The sequence below is a fragment of the Balaenoptera borealis genome, assembly GCF_965194805.1.
Source record: "Balaenoptera borealis genome assembly, chromosome: 1".
Classification (NCBI taxonomy): Eukaryota; Metazoa; Chordata; class Mammalia; order Artiodactyla; family Balaenopteridae; genus Balaenoptera; species Balaenoptera borealis.
In genome coordinates this window covers 36,472,613-36,486,608 of record NC_138860.1, presented here as the reverse complement: position 1 = coordinate 36,486,608, position 13,996 = coordinate 36,472,613, and the positions used below count along the sequence as shown (strand labels likewise).

Here is a 13,996-nt window from a genome sequence, read left to right as displayed (position 1 = left end):
GAAAATGGAAACACAATGATCCAAAATCTATGATATATATCTAGAACTATCTAAAGAACTGCAGAAGCTGTTCTAAGATGGAAATTTAAAGCAATACATGCCTACCTCAGGAAACCAGAAAAATCTCCAATAAACAAGCTAACCTTATACCTAAAGGAACTAGAAAAAGAAAAAAGAAACAAAACCCGAAGTCAGTAGAAAAAAAGACATAATAAAGGTCAAAGCAGAAATAGATGAAATAGACATTTAAAAATATATAAAGGATTAGTGAAACTAAGAGTTGGTTCTTTGAAAAGATAGACAAAATTGATAAGCCTTTTGCCAGACCCATCCAGAAAAAAAAAAAGGGCCCAAATAACTATAATCAGAAATGAAAGAGGAGTAGTTAAAACCAACAACATAGAAATACAAAGAATCATAAGAGATCACAGCAACAAATAGACACCAATAAAACAGACAACCTAGAAGAAATAAAGTTCTAGAAATGTACAATCTCCCAAGATTGAATCAGGAAGAAATAGAAACTAGGCACAGAATGATTACTAGTAATGAAATTGAATCAGTAGTCAAAATATTCCCAACAAACAAAAGTCCAGGATCAGACTGCTTCACAGGAGAGTGCTACAAAACATTTAAAGACTTAACACCTATCCTTCTCAAACTATTCCAAAAAATAGAAGAGGAAGGAATACTTTTAAATTCATTTTACAAGGTCAGCATCACCCTGATACCAAAGCCATGCAAAGATACCACAAGGAAATTAAAAGACAATATGTCCAACACACATAGATGCAAAAATCCACAACAAAATATTAGCAGACTGCATTCAACAATGCAATAAAAGGATAATTTACCATTATCAAATGGGATTTATCTCAGGGATGCAAGGATGGTTCAATCTGAAAATCAATCAAAGTGGCACACCATGTTAACAAATTAAAGAGTAAATATCATATGATCATCCAATAGATGAAGAAGAGGCTTTTGACAATATCTGACATCCATTTATTAAAAAAATGCTGAACGAAGTGGGTATAGAGGGAATATACTGCAACATAACAAAGACCATATATGCAAGCTCACAGCTCACATCATACTCAATGGTGAAAAGTTGAAAGCATTTCCCCCAAGATCAGGAAGAAGACAAGGGTGCTCACTCTCATCACTTTTATTCAACATAGGTTTGAAAGTCCTAGCCTCAGTAATCAGACAAGAAAAATAAATAAAAGGAATCCAAATCAGAAAGGAAGTAGTAAAACTGTCACTGTTTGCACATGACATGATGCTATATGTAGAAAAATTTAAAGATGTCACCAGAAAACTATTAGGACTAATGAAAGAATTCAGTAAAGTTGCAGGATACAAAATTAATACACAGAAATCTCTTGCAATTTTATACACTAATATGAACTATCAGAAGGAGAAATTGCAAAAGCAATCCCATTTTCAATTGTGTCAAAAAGAATAAAATAAAAAGGAATAAATCTAACCAAAGAGTTGAAAACTTGTACTCTGAAAACTATAAGACATTGATCAAAGAAACTGAAGACAAAACAAACAAATGGAAAGATATACCATTCTCATGGATTGGAAGAATTACTATTGTTCAAATGACCATATTACACAAGGCAATCTACAGATTCAATGCAATCCCTATCAAAATATCAATGGCATTCTCCACATAACTAGAACAAATAATTCTAAAATTTATATGGAAACACAAAAGACCTTGAAGAGCCAAGCAATTTTGAGAAAGAAGACAAAGCTGGAGGTATCATGCGCCCTGATTTCAAAAAATACTAAAAAGCTACAGTAATAAAAACAGTATGGTACTGGCACAAAAAGCAGACATATATATCAATGGAACATAATATAAAGCCAAGAAATAACCCACACTTATATAACCAATTAATTTATGACAAAGTAGGCAATAATGTACAACTGGGAAAAGTCAGTCTTTTCAGTAAATGGTGTTGGAAAAACTGGACAGCAGCATATAAAAAAATCAAACTGGACTACTTTCTTACCATATACAAAATAGACTCAAAATGGATTAAAGAATTAAGTGTAAGGCTGAAACCATAAATCTCCTATAAGAATATATAGGCAGTACACTTTTTGACATCAGTCTTAGCAACATTTTTTTGGATATGTCTTCTCAGGCAAGGGAAACAAAAGCAAAAATAAACAAATGGGACTACAACAAACTGAAAAGCTTTTGCACAGCAAAGGAAACTATCAACAAAATGAAAAGGCAGCCTACTGAATCGGAGAAGATATTTGCAAATGATATATCTGATAAGGGGGTCAATATCTAAAATATACAAAGAACTCACACAAATCAACATAAAAATCCCCAAATAACCCAATTAAAAAATGGTCTGAGGACCTGACATACAGATGGCCAAAAGACAGATGAAAAGATGCTCAACATCACTAATCATCAGGGAGCTGTAAATCAAAATCATATTGAGATACCAATGCATACTTGTCAGAATGGCCATCGTCAAAAAGACAACAAGTAACAAGTGTTGGCGAGGATGTGGGGAAAAGGGAACTTGTACACAGTTGGTGGGAATGTAAGTTGGTGAAATCACTATGGAAAACAGTATGGAGGTTCCTCAAAAAATTAAAAATAGAACTGTCATATGATCTAGAAATTTTATTTCTGGGTATTTACCCTAAGAAACCAAAAACACTAATTTGAAAAGATATATGCATACCCATGTTCATTGCAGCATTATTTACGATAGCCGAGATATGGAAGCAACCTGAGTGTCCATCAATGTATGAATTCTTCATCCAAAGAAGATGAGGTATACATATATACACACACACACACAATGGAATATTCCTCAGCCATAAAAAAAAGAAATCTTGCCATTTGTGACAACACAGATGGATCTAGAGGGTATTATGGTAAGTGAAATAAGCCATACAGAGAAAGACAAATATCATATGATATCACTTATATGGAGTATCTAAAAAAATAGAACAAACAAACAAAACAAAATAACAGACTCACAGATACAGAGAACAAATGGGTGGTTTCTAGAGGGGTGGGTGGGAAAGGTAAAGGGAATTAAGAGATACAAATTTCCAGTTATGAAATAAATAAGCCACAGGGATATAATACACAGCATAAGGAATATGGTCAATAATATTGTAATAAATTTGTATGGGGACAGATGATTACTAGATTTATTTTGATGGTCATTGAATAAAGTATGCAAATGTCAATGTAGTACATGTGAAAGTAACATAATATGGCACATCAATTATATTTCAATTTTCAAAAAAAGACTCCATATTTTTAGAAAGTTCCCTGGCTGATTTTGCTAATGATAAAGACAGAGAATGACTGCTAAAAAGCATGTTTAAAGAGGACAGTTATTAAGACAAAATGAATTTTATTTACATGAGAAGAAAGCAGCTGTCAAGAGAATGGAATATTACCCTCTTATTTTCAGGAGAAGAACTATCACAGAGTCTCAATTTTTATAATTCATCTTTGAACTATTCCCTGAATCTTCATATTTCTTTATGTAACTAAAGCAAGGAGGGACGAGCTTTCCAGTTTCTGCAGAGCCATGGGGACTCTGATTTTGTGCAGTCTACTCTTGCAAATAAACACAGGAGCGTCTCTGTGGCGGGCCTAATTTTCTCTATCTCTTAAATCAGAGGGCTAGGAGGACAAGAAGGATTTAGGTTGGGGAGAGCCCTAAGATCCTATAACCACAGCAGCCATAGGACTAACTGCTCAACATTAGAAACACATGCATGTCTGAAATCTCTCTTGCCTCATCCCTGACCTTAGTCTAGTATTTCTAAAAAGCAAGAATAGAAAAGAAACAAACAAAGCAAAATCACTTAACTTATAGTTTTGCAAAATCAAAAGAACTACATTTGAAAGGAGACAGTGTTCTGAAAGCAGAACGTACACCATAATTTCGATTCTTGCCTTACAACTTTCTTCAGTGTCTGTAATTTACCACAATCTTTATTGCTGAAAACTATATAATTTTATTACCCAAAGTGTTTTAGAAAGTCATCATTTGAAAAAAGTTTTTAACTAATTAAAAATTCACCACTGTAATGCATTATGAAACACATTGAGAGAATACATTTTATAGCTAGAGTTGTTATGGCTTGTCTAACCAAGCTGTACTTTGTAATTTGCATCTTTCTGTTACAGATTTGGATAGGTCCTGGCAAATCTCGGGTTTTATTTATTTAAGTTTGAAGATGAATTAGTAAGTGGTGCAAACAATCTCTGCTGTATGTTTCCTGTGGTAACTTGCCTCAAATCCTAATTGGTGTTAATTTTGTGTATTGTAAATGCTTGAATTTAAAACTTAAAAATGCGTGTTTAAGGTTCTTTTTGTAATTATGAGATATAGTAAAGTGTGAATCCATTAAAAAAAGGAGACAGTGTTCAGTGCAGTGTTCAAATGCAGGGGCTGAGCAGGGGTCCAATCCTAGCACCACCACTGCTGAGCTGTGGATCACGGACTAGTTACTGGATCTCTCTTAACCTCAATTTCCTCCTCTGTAAGATCACAGAAATAATAATCCCACCTCATCAGATTGTTTTGGAGACTAACACCAATAACTTTCGTAAAGACCTCAGCATCATGCCTAGTCACAGAATATTATTTTCATTTCCACACTTTGTAGCTTTTTAGAATATTGCCAACAAAGATTTTAAAGTCAGATGTCATTTTTATAAACAGACTTGCTCCAGGGAAGAGAGGAAATAAACACCTCACCTTTAGCCCTGGAGATTGTAATGAGGCTTTGTACCCAGTAATTCTAGGAATTAATTGCTTTTAACCATGCTTCAGGTTCAATATTCCGCACAACAAAGTGTGCTTCTAAGTCTCCTATTAATCTCCTAAGGGTTTTTGTGAGGACCACCTGTGATTCTCTCAGGTCCTTTAGAGCTGAAATATTTTATTAGTTAGAAGCCCATAAAGCATTTAAAATTGGTGTTTGATGTCTATCGTACTACTGGAAATTCCAAAAGTTCTTCCTACTTATTTGGGAGAGTTGAGGGTGCTTGGACAGCCTTGCTTCCTACCTTTTCTTCTGCTTTTCTCCAACTCTATTGATACTCATTTTATGATCCCCTCAGAAGTGATCTCTCAGCCTTATTAGCCTCATGCATCAGTATTTCATAAAAATCAGGCAAGAATACCAAATACCTTTGCAATAAAGATCAAACAGGCTCCAGGTTCCCTGGTGTGTACAGAAAATGAAGGCCTTTCCCACCAACTTGTAGCCTGGGTCACAGGTGTAGTTGACTGTCATCCCAGGAAGGTATGGAGAGGCATGTCCTGCAATGTGGTGGCCATTGTTGATCTTGGGTGGATGTGGACAAGCTAAGAACAAATTCCCTCCAAAACACAAGAAAAGACATTCAGTTAAACTTAGAAGTATGAACACTCCAACACAACTAATAATATCTCTGTCTATTAGAATCACAAGAAAACCCAAGGCAGGCAGGTCCCAACACACTAAATGTTTGCTGATCAGCGGGAAAACCAAGTCTCTAAAGCCAGACTTCTCAGCCTTTAAACAGGACCATCTGTAATCTCTACCTGTAAACTGCATCAGTTGGGAATACCACTGGGATCCACAAACTACCAATTCAGTGCATTCTGTCCTCACTGGAGGACGGAGCTCGTGTGGATAATCACAGCCACAAGTGCACCTGATTGTCTGGTACTGTCGTTTAAAGCCAGACTAATATGTAAAAGGAATGAGCTACAGAGGTCAAGAGCACAACCTTACATTCCACTTCTCCAGGGCATCCTGAGTTCCCTTGGCTAAAGGTGAGATGAAGGGTCAACAAAATACAGTCACATGCTGGAGCAGAACTCAGAAATAACAAAAGTAGGATAAATTCCTATATCAGAGTTTCCTTAATTATTTCTACAACATCATCAATTCTGAAATATATTACTAACATCAACATGTGCTTTTTGCTCTGCACACCCATCCATCTAGTATAAAGACAACTCAGTAGAGATGGCGTAACAATGTTTTCTTTGGCATTTGTTTTCAGTGCTTTGAAAATATTTCCTATAAAATCTAGGCTTCACTGATTCTCTCCACTCTCTCCTCTCTTCACCATCCCACAATCATCACTCTAGAGGGAAGGGTCATCAGAACACCCCCAACTGGGACAGAGTGTGGCACATCTAAAGCCATCTGTTATTCACCTGGCAGGTAATTCTGTCCCATATTTATAACAAAGCTATATTCACAAGCAAAAAGGACTGTCACTACAGAAATATGGAGGTTTGGCTTAGACATGCTGATCCTTCTAGGGCATGGGGAAATGTGCACTGACCATTAGGAACAGAAAGTTCACAGCGAGGGGCAGGGCCACTCCAAACCCCATTTCCCTGACTGTCACTGGTGCAGCGGATGGTGCTCTCCCCAGTGAGGCTGAAGGTCATCCTTCTGTCTGGGTGGGAGTCACATGTGTAACCAATTTCTTCTCCATAAGGAATGTCTCCCAGAGAAGTTCCTGTGTGTTTCCCATTAAGGATAGCTGGAGGATTTGGACAAAAGATTTCTAGAAAGAACACAAAAGTTTTAGGTTCCATTAGTTTCAATCAAAAGGATTGTAAAATAATTATGCCCTGTGATTGTTGTATTAATACATTTTTTTCTATGACAACGTACTTAAATTGGATGGAACTGAAATATGTAAGGCTTCCTCTGAGAAGGATCTAACTCAGGTGAGACAAATTACAGTTTGTTATGAAAGTACAAAATGCTCTTCAGGTAGCTAAATATTTAATCCATTTGGAGTTAATTAATTTTTTTTTCCAGCAACCATTTTATTGACTAATTTATGTCAGGCATCATAAGAATCCTGGGTTGACAATGGGGTACAACACAGACAAGATTTTTCCCTCAAAGATTTGAAATTCTAGGGAAATCTGGGTTAAGTTTATTAAACATGGACTATCATTTTCAGCAGATGAAAATTTTTCTTGATGACTCAAGACAATTATCATCAGTACCAATACCAAATATACAATAGTGTCATCAGAATACATTGATTCCCATAGGGCTCTTTATAGACAGATTAAAGGGCCTCAGGGAGCCTGTTTTTCTTCTTCCTTTTTTGTTTTTTCTTTCTTTGAAGCTATCAGCTGTCATTTCTTTCTGTCAAACAGTGTATCTGTTTCTAGCAGTTCCCGCCCTGAAACTAATTTGATGCTCTTAATCTGGTACCAACTTAGGAAGAGATATCAGATCTTGTCAGAAACGTGTATAAAGTGAGGGTACACTAAAGATTGACTTCTCATATCTGGATTTTAACTAGGTGCTTGTTTTTCCAGTTTACTTATATATTTATTTTCAGCTTTATGTGTCACAGGAAGGTTGAGCTTGCTTGATATCTGCGTTTAATACATATTGAATGTTCTTGTAAAGCTCCACCATAATCCCATAAGATGTTCAAACAGACTTCTAGCAAAGCGTTTTAACAAAATCCAAAATAAAATGAACAATCTAATCATCAGGAAAAGGCATTTTAAAAAGTCTTAGTAAACAGAGTAGGACAAATCAGTATTGTTTTTGTACATAGAACACTTTTATATATTTATCAATTTCTGAATCTTTATTTGAGTTTTATTGAAATTTAGGGCACCTCACCTAATCATTTCAAATATTGACTCACCTTCCTGCACCACACTAATTTATCCTAAAAATGTTTTCTTTTCTCTGTAACACTTACCACTTTTTGACATACTATTTTACATATTCTATTTTTAAATTTGTTTACTGGCTTGTTTTCATTGTCTGCCTCCTTGAACAGAAAATGAACCTCGTGAGAGCAGGGATAACACTATTCAGCACTCTCTCTAGATTCAAAGTCCTGGCACATGGGAAGCCTTCCTCAATAAATACCATGAACAAAATGAGAGGCTGAATAAATAGTTCAGATATGTGAGAAGATAAAAGGACATAAATATTTAAGAGAAATTACTCCTTGGTGATAAAACTGAAAAAGTAAATGAATAAAGAAATTTTGGTGTACTGTTATGTCATCTACTTTCTCCCCACATATTCCCCACAAAATTCAACACTGACATTAAACTAGTGACTTACAGATTAGTAATATGAACACATGATGTATAATACCTGCCAGACCTTTTTTGAAATTCTTCCAACAAGAAGTATTTTACCAGTAATTTGTTAAATAAAGATCCAGACAACAGGTGATTCCATGAGGTGAAACATACTAGAAAAACATAAGGGGAGATATCCAGACTGCAGAGTTATTCTTTCTACTCACGTTCACACACAGGAATACTGCTGTTCCAAAGGCTCTTCATTCCAACCAAGACACAATGAGAAGCAGAGCTGCCTTTTAATCGGAACCTAAGGAAAAAAAAAAGGTAGCAAGTAGGGGAGAAATTCCCATTTCTCCATCTCTTCATTGATAGATGGTCAGCTTTCTCACTTCAGCCTAAATACCATTAAGTCTCAGTTCTTTAGGAACCTGAATTCAGTAGTTGCCAGAAATTCAGAAGCCGAAGTATTGTAAAGTATTACGGGGTCCTGTGACAGACAAAGCAAGCAGAACTTGTACACTTAATAGTCAAACAAACAACATAGCCCAGTGTCACCTCAAAAGTCCCTGAACAAAGAGGTGGACTCTCCCCTGTGCCCTAGACCCACACCCATCTCTCACTGACAGTCCTCCGACATTCCTCTTATCCTCATTAGTGAGTCATGAGAAAGAACAGCTCCTGATCTGGGGAAGCAAAGCAGGGAACATCTGAAAAGAGAACTGACACTTCTTCTTGCCACTACAGCTGTAATGGCCAGAAGGAGGCTAACAGAGGTCTCTGCCACTGAAATGCCCAGATTATTATTAGATCCTAGGGTCCTTATGAAATCTGCTCATCATTATTGGGTGGCAGACTTTGTAAAAGTCAAAGATTCCTGGAAATTATTAAAAATAACTACTATATTGCCCAGTCTTGTTACCTCCCACAGACAGTGCATTCTACTGAGAGTCCTAGATCCACATGAATAACTAATAATATTACCTGAAACAATAACATTGGCCATTATGATTCCAATGTCAAAGAATTTACTGATGCAAACAGATGTGATTGGATTAAAAATACTTGCCCATATACTATTACAAAGTCCACTATTGATTAGTTTTTAGTTTCCTAAAACAACCTTTGCCTGATTATCACATTGCAAACAATTCTTGTCTTATACATTAAACTTTTTGTTAGTAAATTTCCCACAGAACTATAATTTTCTGCCTCCAAACAACTATTTCCCCATTTACTTGAAGCTCCAACCATGAATTCAAGATTAGTGTCTATATTTATGTTTGTATTCAACATTGAATTGCATGTGCCAATTTCTTTATCTCCTGATAGTGGTGCCCCTGGGTCAGAAGTCAGTCTCCCCAGGTACTTCTATTCCACAGGTCAGCCTTACTTTTTGGATTAACTCCTGAACCCAAGAGAGTCACTACCCAGCACTGTGTTCCTGTTCTTTATTCCAGGTCACACTTACCCCTCATTACAGATGAAGGATACTTTTGCTCCAAGCTGGAAATTAAGTGGAAAGAGCACACGTCCATTAGGAAGTTGGTCCAGGAAGTCAGCACATGATTTCACTAGGAATGAAAACACAGGAGTGAGATGTCCATGTGAGGGACAAAGAGATTGATCCGCAAACCAGATGAAAGTATAGGCACCTGCACATCTGGGAGTTTCTGGGCTCCAGTCTCCCTGGGATGTACAGTGCAGAGAAGCAGCCCCTTTGAGATCATAGCCAGGCTCACAGCTGTAGAACACTTCCTGGTCAGAGGAAAAGTCATCCTTGTGGCTTGGGATGTGCTTACCATGCAGGATTTCTGGAGGTGGTTGACATACTGAGGAAAGAACAGCAAGATACATGTCAATTATGGAGAAATATCTTTTACTACATCCTATGCCTACCAGGGAGTTTAAAAATCTTATTTATACAGTGTGGATTTTAAAAGAAAAGATTTGCTAATTCAGTACCCACAGTTTACTGATGAGCAAACTAAGGCCACAGGGCAGAGCTATGAGTAGAATGAATCTTTCTCCAACACCTTCTCTGTTTTTTCTACTAAAACATTCCTAAGACTACAAGCAGAATGTTCCTTTTGCTTTCTAGGATTGTCCATCCAGTACAGAGCTGTGAGAGCTGGTGGACTGTTCCACTCTTACACTTCCTAGAAAGCTATCCTTTCTGGCTTCAACAAGGAATACCTTTGCCCAAGTGTCATCCAACAGACCCCACACCTAGCTTACGGTACAGTTAGTCACCCATCCCCCTTCATCTTTTTTCCCAGATCCTCCTTGAGAACTGTAAGCTTCTGCTTGGTCCCTATGTGCCAGTCTGGAATCTTCCCATTCCACTGCTAAGCCAGGCATTTCAGCATAAAAAGACAAGAGAAGTCACCAAGAACAAAATCCCCTTAAAAGAAAAAAGCTATAGACTTTTAAAAGAGAGAACATATTGTTAGAGCATATTTTGACTCAAAAGTTTGGCTGCCTCCATCCACAGACCAATTGGTGTGTTCTCAGGGAATCAGAACACACTTGAGCCTCAATCTGAACTGTATACAGTGGAATAAAAATGAAAACATTTGCTTGGATTTGAGCAAGTCGTTTCCACTTCCTGAGCCTCAAGGTTTTCAGTAATAACATAGGGGAGTTGGAACAGAATGACTGATGTCTAAGGCTTTTTAATCTGATGCTATCATTTTGGAACCCATGGCTCATTTGCCTTCTGACCTTCTCCAATGATAGATCAATGTCATTGTTATCATACATTATTGTTCATAGTACACTTCACTACACATTATCATTGAGCTCTGCAATCAGAAAGGCTCTTGAATTCTAGGCCTTACTCTGTTATTTACTAGTTCTGTGACCTGGGTATAGTTCCCTAACATCCCTAAGACTCAGTTTTCTCAATGCAAATAGGAATAAGTATAGTTCCTACCTTATATGCTTGCTTAAGTATTAAATTAAACAATGTATATAAAATGGGTGCATTACAGATGGGACACAGTAAGCATTACTTGACAATTATTATTATCAGAGGTAACAGATAGTACAGCTAGTATTATGTTTAGAGGGTTTATCCCAATTTCATAGGCTTGCATGCCTATACACACACATGCATACCCTTTCCTTAGTTTCAACAACTCCTACAATTTATACTCCCTACACCCCCAGCAGAGTCTCAGTGGATGAAACTCACCCCTGGAGCAGCTTGGCAGCTCAGGTACCCATGTGTTGTTGGCCCGGCATTGCACAGTGTTGGACCCTCTCATGACAAAGCCAGGCTGACAGCTAAATCTCACAATCTCATTTAAGGAAAGTGAACTCTTATTTCCCGACACTCTAATTCCATTTTCAACTTCTGGAGTTGTGCATTTATTAGCAGAAATACACTGAGGAGGAAGGCTGCTCCAAACACCAAGTTGATTGTCTTTGCTGGTACAGTATATTGACTGTTCTCCCACAAGGTCAAACAGCTTTTCTCCATCTGGCCCAGTGTGACACTGATAAGTTACCACTGTTGCATATTGATAAACGTTTCTATTGCTGCTGTAGAAGTCTCCATTGGATATGGCTGGGGGTGGTTCACAATGTATACCTGGGATAAGGGAGAGTGTGGTAAACAGCTTAACTTTTTATTTTTTAATACAACTTTTAAAGAGAAATTTTAGTTGCAGAACAAAATTGAAAGGAAAGTACAGAGATTTCTCAAACACCTTCTGCCCGTACAAATGCATAGTCTCCCCCATTATCAACATCCCCCAGCAGAGTGGTACGTTTGTTACACTTGAACATACATTGACACATAATAATCACTCAACATTACAGTTTACATGAGGGTTCACTCTTGGTTTGCAAAATTTGTGGGTTTTAACAAATATGTAATGACATGTTTCTATCATTATGGTATCATGCAAAGTATTTTCATTTCCCTAAAATTCCTCAGTGCTCTGCCCATTAATCCCACCCCCAACCCATCCCCTGGCAACCACTGATGCTATTCCTGTCTCTGTTATTTTGCCTTTTCCAGAATTATTTTTTTTTACTATGAATTATTTTACTATGAATTTAAATAACAAATACAAAGAATCAAGTCACTTCCTAAACTGTAAGTAATTACAGTACTGTTCTTTTGTTCTAATATTTGCTAATATCATGTTATTTACATAGTTGAAATTTAGTTGTGTATGATTGGGTTCTGTCCATAATAATTTCATGTAAAATATCCATGTATTATTAAGGTTTACATACTTATGATTTTAAATGGATAATCTATGTGATTTTATCATAGATTCTTAAGTTATTTACTTACTGCTGGGCTATTTTTCTATTGTTTATTTAATAACATCTTTGCAGGTTAAATATATTACCTCTGCCACTACTCATCAAGTAAAGATCAAAAAGAAAAGAGTCATGTCAGTATGTATTGATGCTTTTTTCTCTCCCCTTTTATTAACAATGAATTGGTCATTCATATCTGAACAAAAGTGCCTCTGCACATTACACCAGAACACCCAGGAAATTTTTATCCATGCATGCTTCAGGAAGTGGGTTGGTAGGACCTTGGATGGGGGGGGACAGATCCACTCTCACTTGCTGTAATTGGAGAAGAAGCAAAACTGAAGAGTACAAAACAGGGTGGATACAAGGAGACAGAGAATTTGTGGAAGTCTAACCAGCCTGATGGGAGAATCAGGCACAGTATAAGAGGAGGATAGAGATGAGTTTGGAGGCAGAGGAAAGGGATTGAGTTCCCCTGCCCCAGGTGACCCTGGCAGGGGCTGGGCTTTCCCCTCTGGTGACAATAGCAAGCTCCCTCACAGAGGAGGTGAAAAGCAAAAGTGTTGAATGATTTACTGCCTGGCTACCTAGTTGCAACTGGAGGGAGCCATTGCTCTCCAGAAGCATGAATTTCTGAGAAGGGACTTCCTTGACTTGGGGGAGGGAGAGGAAAGGGAAAGAGGTGGACATGAATAACAAAGAGCATTGAAGGAATTCATTGCCTGCTGTCTGCTTTGAGATTTTAGCTCTACTGGAGGATCCTCTTACTGCTCAGTGGTGCTTACATAAGCCAGAGTTGCTAAGCCCACACCTCTCCTCACTCTGCCACCAGCTTTTCCTATGTCATGTTTTTTGTTTGTTTGTTTGTTTGTTTGTTATACCCTTCCTCTGAAGTGCAGCCCCAGAGCCAACTCAGGTAAAAAGAAACCAAAGCTTGAGCTATAGTGCCACCTGTTGAATTGCAATAATCAAAGTAAACAACTAAGAAAAGTATGCTGTACTTCAAATGCACATTTTATCAAACATTATGAAAAGTCACAGTAATATGGTACCACAAAAACCCCAATAATTCTCTAGCAACCAAATCCAAAGGCACAGAATATTGCAATCTGACTAAAAAAGAATTCAAAATAGCTGTTATAAAGAGATTCAATGAGCTACAAGAAGACTCAGAAAGGCAATTCAGTGAAATCAGGAATAAAATTAATAAACAAGAAGAAGTTATTTACCAAAGAGACTGAAATTTTTAAAAAGAACCAGACAAATTCTGGAGATGAATAATTTAACGAATCAGATGAAGAATGCATTAGCGAGCTTAGGAAATAGGGCAAATTAGGTCAAAGAAAGAATTAGCAGCCTGGAGGATAGGAATTTAGAAATGACTCAGAAGAGGGGAGAGAACTAAGATTTGTAAAAGGTAAAGAAGACCTATGAATCAATTACAGGAAAAAAAACCTGTAAATAATACATACACAGGTAAAGAAGACCTATGAATCAATTACAGGAAAAAAACTGTAAAAAATATAAACACATGGAGGCTAAACAATAAACTACTAAATAACCAAGAGATCACTGAAGAAATCGAAGAGGGAATCAAAAAATACCTAGAAACAAATGACAGTGAA

General features: G+C 37.0%; 1 protein-coding gene across 1 annotated transcript in view; it reads right to left on the bottom strand.

Moving 5' to 3' along the window:
- CR1 (complement C3b/C4b receptor 1 (Knops blood group)) overlaps window positions 1–13,996 on the bottom strand; it is a 159,951-nt gene that overhangs the window by 12,540 nt on the left and 133,415 nt on the right. The window contains 5 exon segments of the mRNA XM_082363858.1: window positions 5,205–5,381; window positions 6,356–6,583; window positions 8,318–8,403; window positions 9,565–9,925; window positions 11,290–11,688. Coding sequence (XP_082219984.1) covers window positions 5,205–5,381; window positions 6,356–6,583; window positions 8,318–8,403; window positions 9,565–9,925; window positions 11,290–11,688 — 1,251 coding nt within the window.